Source organism: Calliphora vicina, chromosome 1, assembly GCF_958450345.1.
Source record: "Calliphora vicina chromosome 1, idCalVici1.1, whole genome shotgun sequence".
NCBI lineage: Eukaryota > Metazoa > Arthropoda > Insecta > Diptera > Calliphoridae > Calliphora > Calliphora vicina.
The window spans coordinates 119,180,024-119,194,765 of NC_088780.1; the positions used below are offsets into that span (position 1 = coordinate 119,180,024).

At 28.0% G+C, this 14,742-nt stretch overlaps 1 protein-coding gene across 1 annotated transcript in view; it reads right to left on the reverse strand.

Moving 5' to 3' along the window:
* Positions 1–1,318: 1,318 nt before the first annotated feature.
* Positions 1,319–14,742, reverse strand: part of Past1 (putative achaete scute target 1) — a 41,268-nt gene continuing 27,844 nt past the window's right edge. Inside the window, exons 2-3 of the mRNA XM_065515640.1 lie at positions 2,582–2,755; positions 1,319–2,500 (exon numbers count right to left, since the gene is read on the reverse strand). Of these exons, the coding sequence (XP_065371712.1) occupies positions 2,298–2,500; positions 2,582–2,755 (377 nt within the window). The 3' untranslated portion in view covers positions 1,319–2,297. The remainder of the gene's footprint in view (positions 2,501–2,581; positions 2,756–14,742) is intronic.

The window sequence follows — 14,742 nt, forward strand, 5'->3', positions numbered from 1 at the left end:
AAAGTATTTCTTTCCATTTTGAATGCTTTAAAGAAATATAAATTTGTTTGTTGTTTTTTTATTTGTCAACTTAATCACTTTACAACTTAATCATCTCAAATGAATGTGAGCGGCTTTGATTAACTTAATCAACATTTTGCTTAAACGCGTTTAAAACCCCAAGTGTGAACATAGCATTAAAGATATATGGAAAGGTACTAAATAAATGTATGAATGAAAATGATCATAAAATGTACTTTCCATGTCTGATGATAAAAACCGTTTGTGTTGCTTCTAAAAGTATTTATTATCTCGCCGAAATTTGGCAACTGTGCCTATACAAAAAAAGCTTTTTGGTTTGTATCAAGGCGAATTCATACAAGGTGGTGTCAGTTCTACAAAAACAACGATTGGTCTAACAAATGTCAAAAAACCAAAATGAAAAATTAAACAAATAAGTATTTAAACTTAATATAGTGTAGATAATTGAATAGTGAGGGCTTTAATTATTTATGTAAACAATAAATTTTTTGTTAATAAGCTTAGTATATGTAGATATTTAAATATAAAAACAAGGTTCGACAGTTGTTAGAACCAAAAAGCGAAAAAAAAATTATCAGCTGTTTGACTGACTTTTAAATTTTTGTTTTTTGACATTTGTTAAGACCAATTGTTGTTTTTGAGGGCTGCCACCACCTTGTATGAATTCGCCTTGCACCTTATTAAATGTACCTTGCATCATATGTTTTTTTAACAGATGCGAAGAAAAATGGATTTTTTTCATAAAAAAGAAACTGTTAGCTATTTTTTTATTTAAAATAAAAAAACATAATAAGGTAATTCATTTAAAAAAAGAAAGGAAAATTACACTCTGATTTTTTTGCACTTTTACACAACATGAACAAAATTCCACAAAACGAATTCTTGTGTTTGTTTTTTAAAATGTAAAAAAATCAAAGTGTACTTTTCCATTTTTTTGAAATGAATACCCTCAATATTATTTAAATTTTCTTGTAGCATAATTTATGGCGTTGACTAAGCATTTTAGGTTTTCCCCAAAAAAATTTTGAGAATTCCTGCCAAATCTGCCCAGTATTTTCCGAGATAAATGCAATAAACATAAAATCGAGGACATTTAACAATAGTGTTCATTAGTGTTAATTTTCGGATGCTGCAAAAATATTTCCAGATAATACTGCACTGGATGACAGTTTAATTGCTATTTAAGGCTTAAAATTAAAAAATCCACCTGCTTCAGAATTTTGAGATTTTACTCTGAGACGAACAAAATAAGTAGTACTGAGCTTATATATGTATATAAAACACTGGTTTAAAAAAATTTTTAATTTTTTTTATTTATTTTTTATTCATTTATTTTCATCTTTACAAAAAATATATACTTTTGACAAAAAAACTTTATAATATTGTTCACTATTAAATTTTTTTTTTTTAATATTTTTTAATTTTACTAAGATTATCAAACAAAAAATATGTAGACTTATTAAGGTATTTAAATCAGAACTTTTAAACGAGAATACAAACAAAAAGAACGTGATATGAACGGTAATATGTTTAGGAGAAAAAAAGAAGAAATTTAATAAAAAAAATTGCACAAATGTTTTTGCTTAATATGATGATATAACAAATATAATAAATAAGCTATTGCATTAAAGGCTTTAAATAAACACCGCTTATTTCAATACATATAAAATGTTTAAATATGTTTTTAAATATTTCTTAAATAATTTGTAAATTAGTTTATTTATTTCATTCATAATATTATTTAGGATTTGTTTGAGTGTATGTATATTAATAATATGCAAAAATTTAATAAGAAATAAATACGTTTTTACAGACTCGTACATACATATTTAGATAGATTATATACGATAATAGTAGGTTTAATTTATATTTTTTTTGTTTTTATACAAAGTCTATATTTAAATTTAGTGTGGATTTCGTTTTTTAAACTCTCTTTGTATGACAGCTTTTGTTTCATGTGTATTATTCAAAATGGTGTTAATTTTCCGAAAAATAAAATATATTTAAATTATTTTACTTGCTAAATTTTAAAATTCAGCCTGTTTCTAAATTTATGTACACAGTTACATAAACGATTTTTCAAAATTAAATAAAATATTTTAAATATTATAACAACAAATAAAGGCATTGATTTAGCAATTTCAAACTTAAGAAAGAAAGAAACTAAAATATTAAATTAAATAAACGATGAAATGTGAAAACATAGTGTGGTTTATAACTAAACACCAGATTATTGTTAACGATGTTCACTTTTTGTTTTATATAGTTTATAAGCATTAGCAACGTTTCGATGGTGGCACTAAATGTTCGGGCAAAACATTGGGCAATTCATTACCCTCCAATTTAACACTGATTAAATGTAGAGCTAAAGCAAATTCATCTGAATCCAAGAAACCATCACCATCCACATCAGACAATTTCCAAATTTTACTAAGAACTGAGTTGGGTAATTTTGATTTGATAAGTTCTTGTTTGGCAGCTGCAAGTTAAAAGTAAAAAAGATATATACAATTAATAATATGGACAAACTGTTAAATTTATGTGTGTGTCAAAAACTTACCCTGTCCAGAAATTTTACCATCAACAGGAGCCAGTTTGTTGAATATAATATCTGTGCGTTCTTTGTCCCTACTGCAAATCCAATCGTGTTCACCAAAACCAGCATCGATACCCTCACCTTTCATGTAACCGAAAGGTGAAACGTTATCATCAATGACACCTTCGAAAGCACCACCTACAAAAAACAAAATAAAGAGAAAATAATTGTTAGTTAATAAAACAAAATAATTAATACAATCAAGCTTATTATAATAAATACATTAAATACACACTGCAAAAGTGAATGAATTAAAGCATAAGGCAAAATATATAAACGCGAAAATGCCCAAGCTAAAATTACGGCTATTGCCGTTAATAACAAATTAATATGAACTCCTAATTATTAAACACTTTTTATATTGCCTTCGACACTTTTAACACTTCGTAAAATATTTCAACAAGTTACTGCCAAATAAAAGAGAACCTTCACCTCTAATAAAACATGTAATTGGTTTGTTTCTTTTTCTTTTTTAATAATTTTGGAAAACTTAATGCCAAACAAATAAAAAATATTAATTTCATTTGAAATTTTTATTCTATTTTATTTTTTTGAAAATGTTGATTATTCATTAAAATGTGTTTCAATTCAATGATCGAATATAATAATTGGAAATGGTGTGTAATAAAAATTATTTATCAAATGTGTACCTTAATCTCTCCGTTTCTCTACAGATAATATATTTTAACTTTGAATTTAATTATTTTGTTTAAGTACAGAATAACTTGTTTTCTTAAATATGTATTTTAAACTAGTAAAAAAAAATTTCATAAAGAGATATTCAATACAAGGTGTATCCAAACAACAATACTAATTTAATTTAATCATTCATATGTACCTAAATATTAAATTTCACAGTTCTGTAAAAGTATTGAGGGGCTACATCCATAGCCATTATAGGTAGGATTTGGGGTTTACCGGATTATTTTTTTCCTGAGAAACAGGAATAAAAATTTAATTTCACGGGATTCCCTGGAATTTAATTTTGGAAGTAACTATGTATTTAATAAGATTATATTTCTAATTTTTCTAGCTAAGTTTACAGTCGCAGAATTTATCGCCAACAAGGATTGATTGTCTGATTTGTAACTGCTTAAAATTCGTTTTTTTTTTTGAAATATTAATAACATTTTTTAACTTGTTGCTCCATTTGTGACTCGGCGTTGGCTTAAAGCTTCTACTATATATATTTTTCAAGAAATGTTTTAACTGTTTGATTTTTTCAAAGTTCTGTTTTTTGAACTTAAAATTTTACTAAGGAGTGAGATCGAAAAAATCTTCACATACATAAATGTTTTGATTTTTTTTACTTGATTGAAATTATTATTACAACTTATTGGCTCACAAGCATAGTCAAACACTAAAGTCGGTTCTTTTTTAAAATAAAAACAGGCTCTTAATTATTTTGCAACTGTAGTCAAAATTAAAGTTTTTTTTTCAAATTGAACTGACCTCAAATGTAGAAAATGTTTTCATACAATATGCAACAAAATATAGACAAGTGGCACCGCTGAACAGCTGACAGAAAATTAGAAAAAAAGGTAAACCATGAATGTAACCGGGACAACTAAAGAAAATAAATTGTTTGTGGTGGAAAAATGGAACAGATAAGATTAATATCATATTTAGGATATTTTGATACTAATTTTATTGATAATTCTCTTTTAACAATAGCCCAATATCTCTTCACTGGCCTTAGCTCCAGGCTAAGTTCGGATTTTGATTCGGTGAACTGGCAGAAAGCGATGGGAAATTAAATGCAGCCGTTCGAAAAGTCAATCGGAATTTTTCCGTTACCAATGTCCAGCAATTGTTTGCAAAATACTTCTCCAGATTGATCGTTCTGCAGCTCGACACACATGCTTTGCTATTTTTTAGTGCCTGTACGATTTTAAATGAAGCGTTGATATTCTGGCCACTGACAGTGTTACCCAATTGTTTTATTTGTACATAAGGGCAATTGAAATTATACCATATTTTCTGATATGTAATAGCACACACAATATAAAAGTAGCATTTTTAAATATTTCCAAAACATCAACTTTCTAAAACTAACGAATAAAATTTCGATGGTGTACGATTTTAAGTGACATTCACTGTGTGTATTTGTAATTTTATTTGTTTTTGGTGGACCAAATACCACTAACTGAAATATTTTCGTTAATTTTACGCTAATACCAACATTAACCCATTAACGCCCAAGAAGAAACTGCTGGTAAAAATTTTGTTTTATTGTTATATATAGTTATTCATTAACGTCTTAATAAAAGGAATTATAAAAAAAATATTAAAATTTTTAATTCACTTTGAAGAAAAATAGGTGTCCTCACTTGGGGACAATGGGCATACTGGCGTGAAATTACCCAAAGAAGTTTTTCAAACCCTAAGCGTTTTTATACATAATTTACATCTCCAGTTTCACTTACAATGGTAAAATAACACATCGCAGTTGATTAACTATCCGTTCCGGATTATGGCCGCTATTTTTACGAACTGTGCCAACTATTCGTATGACGTTTGACGCCGTTTTGATGTTGTTGGAAGCAAATAGGACCACACAATATTCCGTCTGAATGATAGTTGGTCCATCGGGGTGTTTTATTTACATAACAAATAAATAAAACATCGAGAAGCATTACTAAATTCCATGTCGAAAATATATTTGAATATTGCCCATCACGACTTTTGGCATCTTATGGATACTCTGTAAAGACCGATTGCCAAATAGTCTTCGTATACTGAAGTCCATCTTTTGCTTTCGAACCTTAACCCTTCGTTTTAATTTTCCCAAGGAATGTTTCAAATCAAAATTTGTTGTAATGGAACGTTTTTATCATTCCAATGTACTATTGTTATTATTACTTGTTTCAAAGCTATAATCATATTTCGCTTTGGGTTGTTTTTCATTTCTTTGATCTGTTCGAATGGAAATTTTTCTTAATATTGTCTCGTATTGTACTAGTTGCTTGTATCTCAATCAACATTTGGCATATTTGAACATAATAAATCGTCTTCATTACCTTCGTCGCATCAGTTGGTGGCATAACTGGATCAGGCGGCATAACTAATATAGCATATGCATCATAATAATCGCTTATGTAAATAATTAATAAATAATTGTGTAAATAACAGCTTCCGGAAGTAGCAAAAAAACCTTTTGACCTCTAAAAATCTTTCCGTGCGCCATAATGAAGACGATAAAAACCTTGTAAAATTGTTAAATTTATTACTAGTATCGCCCATTGTCCCCAATTGGGGACAGTCTAATAAAACCTTATCTTATAATAAACATATTCACTTTTTGTTAAAATAAATGGTGTTACACGCTTCATTACTCCCTTTACAAAATATTTTATAAGTTTATAGAATTGTACTAAAAAAGATTACAAAAATAGATTTGGCAAAGTAGACCCAATCGAAATACGAAATTAAAAACACTAAAAATTGCACTTGTTTTTTATTTAGCAACATGTATTTCCGATTATAAACTCAATTGAGCCTAAATAAGTTATATGTATGTTTACTTTAAGAAAATAACTGTTTAAGTCAGAGTTATCTGACTATGAATAGGTGTACTCATATGGGGACAGTGGGCGGTAATGGGTTAATACAGACATTTAATAACATCACTTATTGTAAAACTGGCGTTTAGTGTTATTGTCTTTAAAGTTATTAAAACAACAAAGTTTGTACATAATATGTACTACATATACATAGATGTAATTTATTTGAAATCTTTGTATTTTGCCTACTTTAGTTTAAATAATTTTATTATTGTTATTCTCGTTGCAACCTTTCAATTAGCAACAATTATTAATTGGAGGTTTTATTTTTTATATTTAGTATTTTTTCGTGTTGTACTGTGCGCCAAAGCTCTTAGTACTTTAATATATCAATTTTAATATTTAAAATCTACTTGAGTGTGCGCGCATTTTCATCTGTTTGATAGTTGGGTGAGTACATCCATCTATCTGCACAGTTAAGATTCATACGTAATACGTATGTATAAATGTATATTTGTTGTATTTACTATTGTGTGTTTATAATATGTACATATATTTATTTATGTACATATGTATGCCTTGGAATACATAGTGGCAGTTTTTTTTATTACATCTTTTACTTTAGCAATTTATATATTTTCTACAAAAGACTACTTTATTATTGGCGGCAATTGGAGTTTAGTCTCTGAATTTTATACTTTTGCATTTTCTGTTTATGGATTACAATTGATTTGCTTTGTTTAATAGGCGTTTTTATGTTGGTGCATATACAAAAATGCAATAGATATTGACATCAATTATTTATTTGTGTATACAAAAATCAATTTTTTTTTATAGATTTTTATATAAAAGTATATTAGTTCTACCAAATGGGACTTTTAATAAAACAACATATCCAGGGACTATGTATATTAAAAACCCTCTATTTTAGAAAACACAAGTTTTCGACAGAACAAAAAAAACAGTTTATTTATATAGTATATAGTCCCTCGACATGCAAATTGAAGTTGTGCAATTTTAGCTACGGTGCAATTATATTGAACAATTATAATGTTTCTTACTTTCTGCATTTCTTAAAGTTATTGTGACTATTATTCTTCAATGTTTCTATTAAAACATTCAAGCGCTCTCGTACATTTAGCTGTATAGGCTCAATAATCTCTACAGAATGGGAGGAGGAAACAGTGTCTTCTAAAATAGCGTAAATAAATAAAACAACAATATGAAAAATCACACTAAAAAAATATATTTAACTAAGTAAATTATAATAGTATAAAGGGAAATAAAAGTACATATTTCGAAATAGTTTTAAAGCACTTAAACCGTGTTAAGTAAAAAACATAAAAAATTTAGAACATGTCAAAAAAAAGGGAACAAAAACAAAATTTTTATTATAAAAACCACACACCTTCAAAATTATTTAGCATTTTAATGCTAAACATGTGATATAAATTAACTAAAACTACGTTAAAATGAATGGCAAAGAAAATAAACAATAAACATACGTACACATTTAAATTGTAGTTAAGAAGATATAAAAATAATAGGGAAAATTTTTAAGTAAATATGTTTACTAAAGTTTGAAAAAAGACCATAACTTAAGATTAACTTATTTTATAAGATAAGCATAGTAACAAAAGTTATGAATAATATTTATTAGTACTCTTATTTTTAGAGATATTACATTACATAACTTCATTTAAAGTAGCAAATAAGAACTAATTTATAAAAAAATAATGGTAGTACATATTAAAAAATACAATTTAAGCCAACTTTTTTATTTGTAGTTATGACCCACAAAAAAAATCTGAATATAAATTGAAAGATCTGCCGTTATAGAGGTCAGAAGACTGTCATACATTGAAAAGATGTCGAACCCAAGTTCACTAACACTTGAGGTTAATGAACATAAATATACATTTGCAAAAATACATAGGAATACAAAATATACTCTTGTATGTATATGCAGAAAAGAAACTTAAAAATATAAAAAAGTTTCTGTAACAATGTACATACATAAAAGGGAACAATAATAACATTAACAAAGTAAAATCTTTTTACATTACGTCAATTTTACAAAAAGAATCAAACGACAAATAGAAAAAATAATTGTTTCAGAGGAATCTGATCTGGTCTACCCATTATGATGAAATAAACTAACAACATACAGTATTGGTAATTTAAGAATACAATACATCAAAGATTCTCAATAGTATTGAGATCACATAATTGAGAGGACTAAGCTATTGGGCCAATATTTTTGTGAAGTTTGTATTGGCTTATTACCCCCTAACAATTCCAAAATAGTGCCATTTACCCTTTATACCCATCACAAATATATTACGGTCGCCGATTTGTATACATTTTGTATTAAAACATCTGGTTCATGCGATTGGGTTATTTTTATATTTTCTATTAAATATTCTCGCGAACAAAATATTGGTCTATTATCAGAAACTTTTATAATGAAAAAACTTTAAATATAATAAATAAAATCCAAAAAATGTTAAATTTTATTGTAAAATATACATATATGCTTTGAGTATAAACTGATATCTCAAAAAACACTTTCAATTCATGATGATAAATAGGATTAATGGAGTCCACAATTCCAAAATTTGTTTCGTAAATTAAAAGTATAACTGGCAGAATGTGGTCCAAAGATTAAATTACAATCCTTGAAGACTCATACATGCCAAGTTTGGATATATTTGGTTTAGAGCCGGGTCAGGATGACATCTTCATGCAAGACAAAGACCCGAAGCACACTGCCGGAATTACTAAAAAGTGGTTTTAATAAAATGGGATTAAACTTTTAGATTGGCCACCACAGTCTCCGGATTTAAATCCGATTGAACACCTTTGGTCCATATTGAAAAGTAAAGTATTGGCTAAAAAAGACCCAGCGAACTTTGGGAGTGTTCTATCGAGGCGTGGGTAAATATTAACCCACAGATGCTAATAAATCTTGTAAATAGTATGCCAAAACGAATAAAAGCTGTTAAAACTGCAAGAAATATTAATAGCCAAAAACGTAAGGATTTTCGTCAAAAGTCATAATTGTTCACAGCTAACATGTGAAATCTTTTTAAATTTAAAAAGTGAATTTAATATTATTTGTTAGTTTTATCTTTTTTTATTAAAGCATAATATAAAGATTAAAATCAATCAACAAAAATTTCTATAAAAACAATGAAGAAGAAAAAGCAAGTTATTTATATTTAATATTGGTTGTTTTGTGAACAATTTTGTCCCTAACTGTATGTATTTTTATCAAAAAATGTATTAGAAATAATGAAATACATACGGGTAATTCCCTGAATATGTCAACCACAAAGATTCGCAGATTTTCGCATAATTTTATATCGATGGCTTAATATACAAAAGGCGTAACAAATTTTTTTTTTAAATAAAATATGTATCAATGAAGAAAGGGTTATATAAATAACTTCATTAAAATAAAAAAAATTTTAAATGAGAAATAAAATGTGATATATCTTCTTATTAAAAATTGCATTAAAACTTTTTTGAGTCTAAAATTTTGTGGATTTTTCTTTCTCCTGTAAAGTAACAAAAAATGGAGTTACGCCTTTTTTATATTAAGCCATCGATATGTACTTCTACATCACCGGTTTATTCGATTATTTCGCTCAACATAGTTAGGAATTTATCTGAAATTTATATCAGTACTAGCAGACCCGGTGCGCTTCGCCACCCCAATTAGAAGAAAGCAATAGTACTATTAAGTCTCCGTTTGTGAATCTAATTGTAAATGTCTAATTTCATATTTCTGGGTCCATTATTATAGAAAATGCAAAATGTGTTCCAAATTTTAAATTTTTATGTTTATTATTATAAAATATTCAAAAAGTACCATTGCAATAAGGAAATAGTACCATTGATTATCACTTTTAAATTCGCATTCACTAAACCATAACCCGTCAAGTTTGAATTTTAGATTTGTATATCATTTCCTATATTATCAACTAATTTTGTTTCTATAATACTTAAGATTTAATAAATTATCACAAAACCGAAACCGATCGGTTTTTAATTGTTTAAAACCGAAACCGCGGTTTTGAAATTCTTCGATTTTTTGGAAACTCTAGGTCCATTATTATAGGAAATTCAAAAAAGTACCATTAGAATATATAAAAAGTACCAAAAATTATCCACTTGTGGTTTCCCACTCACTCGGGTCCATATAAGCTTAATTTCATGGCTTTAGGTTCATTGGTGTAGAAATTACAAAAAGTACCATTCGAATAAAGAAAAAGTACCAAAAAGTCTCCCCTAGAATTCTAACTCACTTAGGACCATGTAGTATGCTTAATTTCATGTTTTTAAGTCCATTGCTATAGAAAATTAAAAAAAGTACCATTAGAATAAACAAAAGGTACCATGAGGTATCCGCTTGAGTTTTCAATCACTTAGGACCATATACGCTCAATTTCATATTTCTAGGTCCATTATGTTATAGAAAATTCAAAAAGTAACATTAGAATATAGAAAAAGTACCAAAAAGCACCCACTTGTAGTTGCTCACCCACTCGGGTCCGTATAATCTTTATTTAATGTTTCTAGGTTCATTGGTGAAGAAATTACAAAAAGTACCATTTGAATAAAGAATAAGTACCAAAAAGTCTCCCCCTAGACTTCTCACTCACTTAGGACCATATATGTTTAATTTCGTGTTTCTAAGTCCATTGTTATAGAAAATTCAAAAAAGTACCATTAGAATATAGAAAAAGTACCAAAAAGCAGCCACTTGCGGATTCCCACTCACTCTGGTCCATATAACCTTTATTTCATATTTCAAGGTTCATTGGTGAAGAAATTACAAAAAGTACCATTCGAATGAAGAAAAAGTACCAAAAAGTGGCCCCCTAGAATTCTAACTCACTTAGGACCATGTATGCTTAATTTCATGTTTTTAAGTCCATTGCTATAGAAAATTAAAAAAAGTATCATTAGAATAAACAAAAAGTACCATGAAGTATCCGCTTGAATTTTCAATCACTTAGGACCATATACGCTTAATTTCATATTTCTAGGTCCATTATATTATAGAAAATTCAAAAAGTACCATTCGAATATAGAAAAAGTACCAAAAAGCACCCACTTGTAGTTTCCCACTCACTCGGTTCCATATAAGCTTTATTTCATGTTTCTAGGTTCATTGGTGAAGAAATTACAAAAAGTACCAATCGAATAAAGAAAAAGTACCACAAAGTCTCCCCATAGAATTCTCACTTACTTAGGACCATATATGCTTAATTTCATGTTTCTAAGTTCATTGTTATAGAAAATTCAAAAAAGTACTATTAGAATAAACAAAAAGTACCAAAAAGTCTCCCCCTAGAATTCTCACTCACTTAGGACCATATATGCTTAACTTCATATTTCTATGTCCATTATTACAGAAAATTCAAAAAGTACCATTCGAATATAGAAAAAGTACCAAAAAGCAGTCACTTGTAGATTCCCACTCACTCCGGTCTTAATTTCATGTTTTTAGGTTCATTGGTGAAGAAATTACAAAAAGTACCATTCGAATAAAGAAAAAGTACCAAAAAGTCTCCCCCTAGAATTCTCACTCACTTAGGACCATATATACTTAATTTCATGTTTCTAAGTCCATAGTTATAGAAAATTCAAAAAAGTACCATTAGAATATAGAAAAAGTACCAAAAAACCCACACTTGTGGTTTCCCACTCACTCGGTTTATATATAAGCTTTATTTCATGTTTCTAGGTTCATTGGTGAAGAAATTACAAAAAGTACCATTCCAATAAAGAAAAAGTACCAAAAAGTCTCCCCCTAGAATTCTCACTCACTTAGGACCATATATGTTTAATTTCATGTTTCTAAGTCCATTATTATAGAAATTTCAAAAAAGTACCATTAGAAGAACAAAAAAGTACCTATAGTACAGTTCACACATTTTGGTACCTAAATATTATCCCCTATTCCTAACACTAACTTCACTCAAATAAATATCAGCTAACTTTAATGTCGATAACTGAAATAATTTAAAATTTTAAAAAAGTACCATTAGGAGAAAAGTACCAATTTCCCTTTTCTTACTTGAACACCCCTCAAGTTTGAAATTTAAAAATATTCCATTTTGCCAAAATTGTTTATGCTATAGGCATGTATCAAAATATTAAAATCTGTGTTAATGTGCCCAAGAATAAATATGTTTTAAAAAAAGTACCAAACTGTTTACCCGGATTTGGCCCAATATACACCTTGGTACTCGAGTTCCAAATAACACGCTGTTAGTTAATTTTTGTATGAATCCAGGAACCAACGTTAAAAAAAATTATCAAAATTGGCTTAATAATTTCAAATATAATGTATTTTCCCGATTTTATCCCCTTTTTGGTACCTTTTTTATCCCCATTGAGGTGGTACAATTTCATTCAAATAAATTTCTGTAACGTGGTGGGAGCTCATAATAAAATATTCGTATGTCTACGTCAAATTATAGAAAAACATATTTTATGAAAAAGTACCAAAAATTAACACAATTTTTATCCCTTAAGGGTTCGAATTTCCAAAAAGTACCAAACTTATATTTTTTATTTTTTGTTAGTTAAAGAATACGATTTAAAATTTGTTTCTATGTTTATTGGTTTAAAAGATACATAGGGTGCAAAAAAAGTACCAAAATACAGTTTTTACCCGTTTTCTCCCCTAAAAGTTTCGAATTTCCAAAAAGTACGAAACACCTGTCAGCTTATTTTTTAAATGGAGTAACATGCTATTTTAAGTTTTTTTGTATCTTTATTAGTTTTGAAGATATGAGGTTACCGAATTTACCCGTTTTTACCCTTTTTTACCCCCTAAACGTTCGAATTTCCAAAAATCCCTTCTTATCGGATCGTTTTGGGGAGGGAGGAACCCACAGTTAAAATTTCGTGATTCTAGCTTCAGCCGTTTGGGCTGTGCGATGATGAATCAGTCAGTCAGTCAGTCAGTCAGTCAGTCAGTCAGTCAGTAACGTTACTCTTTTATATATATAGATTAAGGATTGCTACCGATTCGAAATGGTTAAAGGGTATCAGTAACGTTAAGTTGGATTATTTAGATAATGGTATCTTAGCTGTAACGGTAGTTGCTGTTATGTCGGTAACGGTATTTTAATGGTAACGGTAATTTTATTATTAATACAATTTACAAATATGTATATTTTTTACATTTTTTGCAATTTTTTTTTTGCATAGCATAGTCGAATAGACCATTGACAGTTATTTCAAAAAATGGTACAGTGCACTCGCGTTAATATTAAGAACTCCCCAAAATATCAACACTTTTTACTTCCATAGGGTACTCTAAAATATGAACTTAGTGAACTAAGCTGTTCATATTTTAAAGCTTTTTAAAATATGAACAGCTTATGAACTACTTTAAAAAATCGATTTTGTGGGTGAGGTTTATATTCCAATATGACCCGAAAAAAATGTTATCGTAAATAACACAACATTTGTCATTGCGTGGTGAGAGGGCCAAAATTGGGTTATTATTAGGTCTAATGTATATATTATTGTTTATTTCAAATATCAATTATTCAAATCAAAAATTATTGTAGTTTTTTTTTTTTAAATTTAAATGATTTATAGAATATAGGTAAACGTATTTTAGGGGTAACGGTAACCAACCTTGATTTGTGTTTTGAAAATAAATGTATGTAATACAATTAAAAATTTCTTAAATAGTAATATAAATTTCAAAAATACAATTGGATTTCTCATTATTAATAAAAAAGATTTTCACATCGAAAAGTCAATATCAAGAAGAAATGTTTTATTTATGTAAACAAATGATGATTCATATTTTACTAACGCTATTGTAATATATGTACTTCAAATATAATTAAATAACGATTTAAACTGTACTTTTATTTATTATGAAATAAAATACTAGTACATAGTTATAGAAAATTATACATACAAAATATTTAACTCACTTTGCACACCCATAAGTGTCAGGAGGAAAGTAAAGCAGCGATACACTCTTGTTTATTGTAATAAGTACATATAGTAGAAGATAAAACCGTTTGTATTACAGAAGAATTTTAATATTCACTATGTATAGGAAAAATATTAATTAATTTTAAAAGAGTATCAATTTACTAACTTAAACAATACATAAAAACTAAATTTAAAAATTGGATTAAATACAATATACTACTTTTAAAACAAAAGTCGGTGTGAACAGTTTTGTCCCTTGTTTCAAAAACAGAGTAATTTTAAAATTAATATTTTGTGATTTTTTTAGAGTTTTGATTCTTTTTGGCATACTATTTACAAGATTTTGCGAAATGTTTGTTCTTATATTTTGCCATGTTAGAAGGGCTCGCTCCCACAATTCAACTTCGGGCCATGTAGAATCTTTTTCGGCAAAAATTTTCCGTTTCATAATTGTCCGAAGGTAAACGATAGGGTTAAATCTATGGACTGTGTAGGCCATTCGAGCAGTTTGATTCCGTTATCAAGAAACCTTTTTTTATTTTCGCGGTGTTCTTAGGATCATTGGCCTGCATAAATATTTCTTGTTGACCACGTTCAACACCGAATATATCCAGACTCGAGAGTTAACAGTCCTTCAAAATGGTA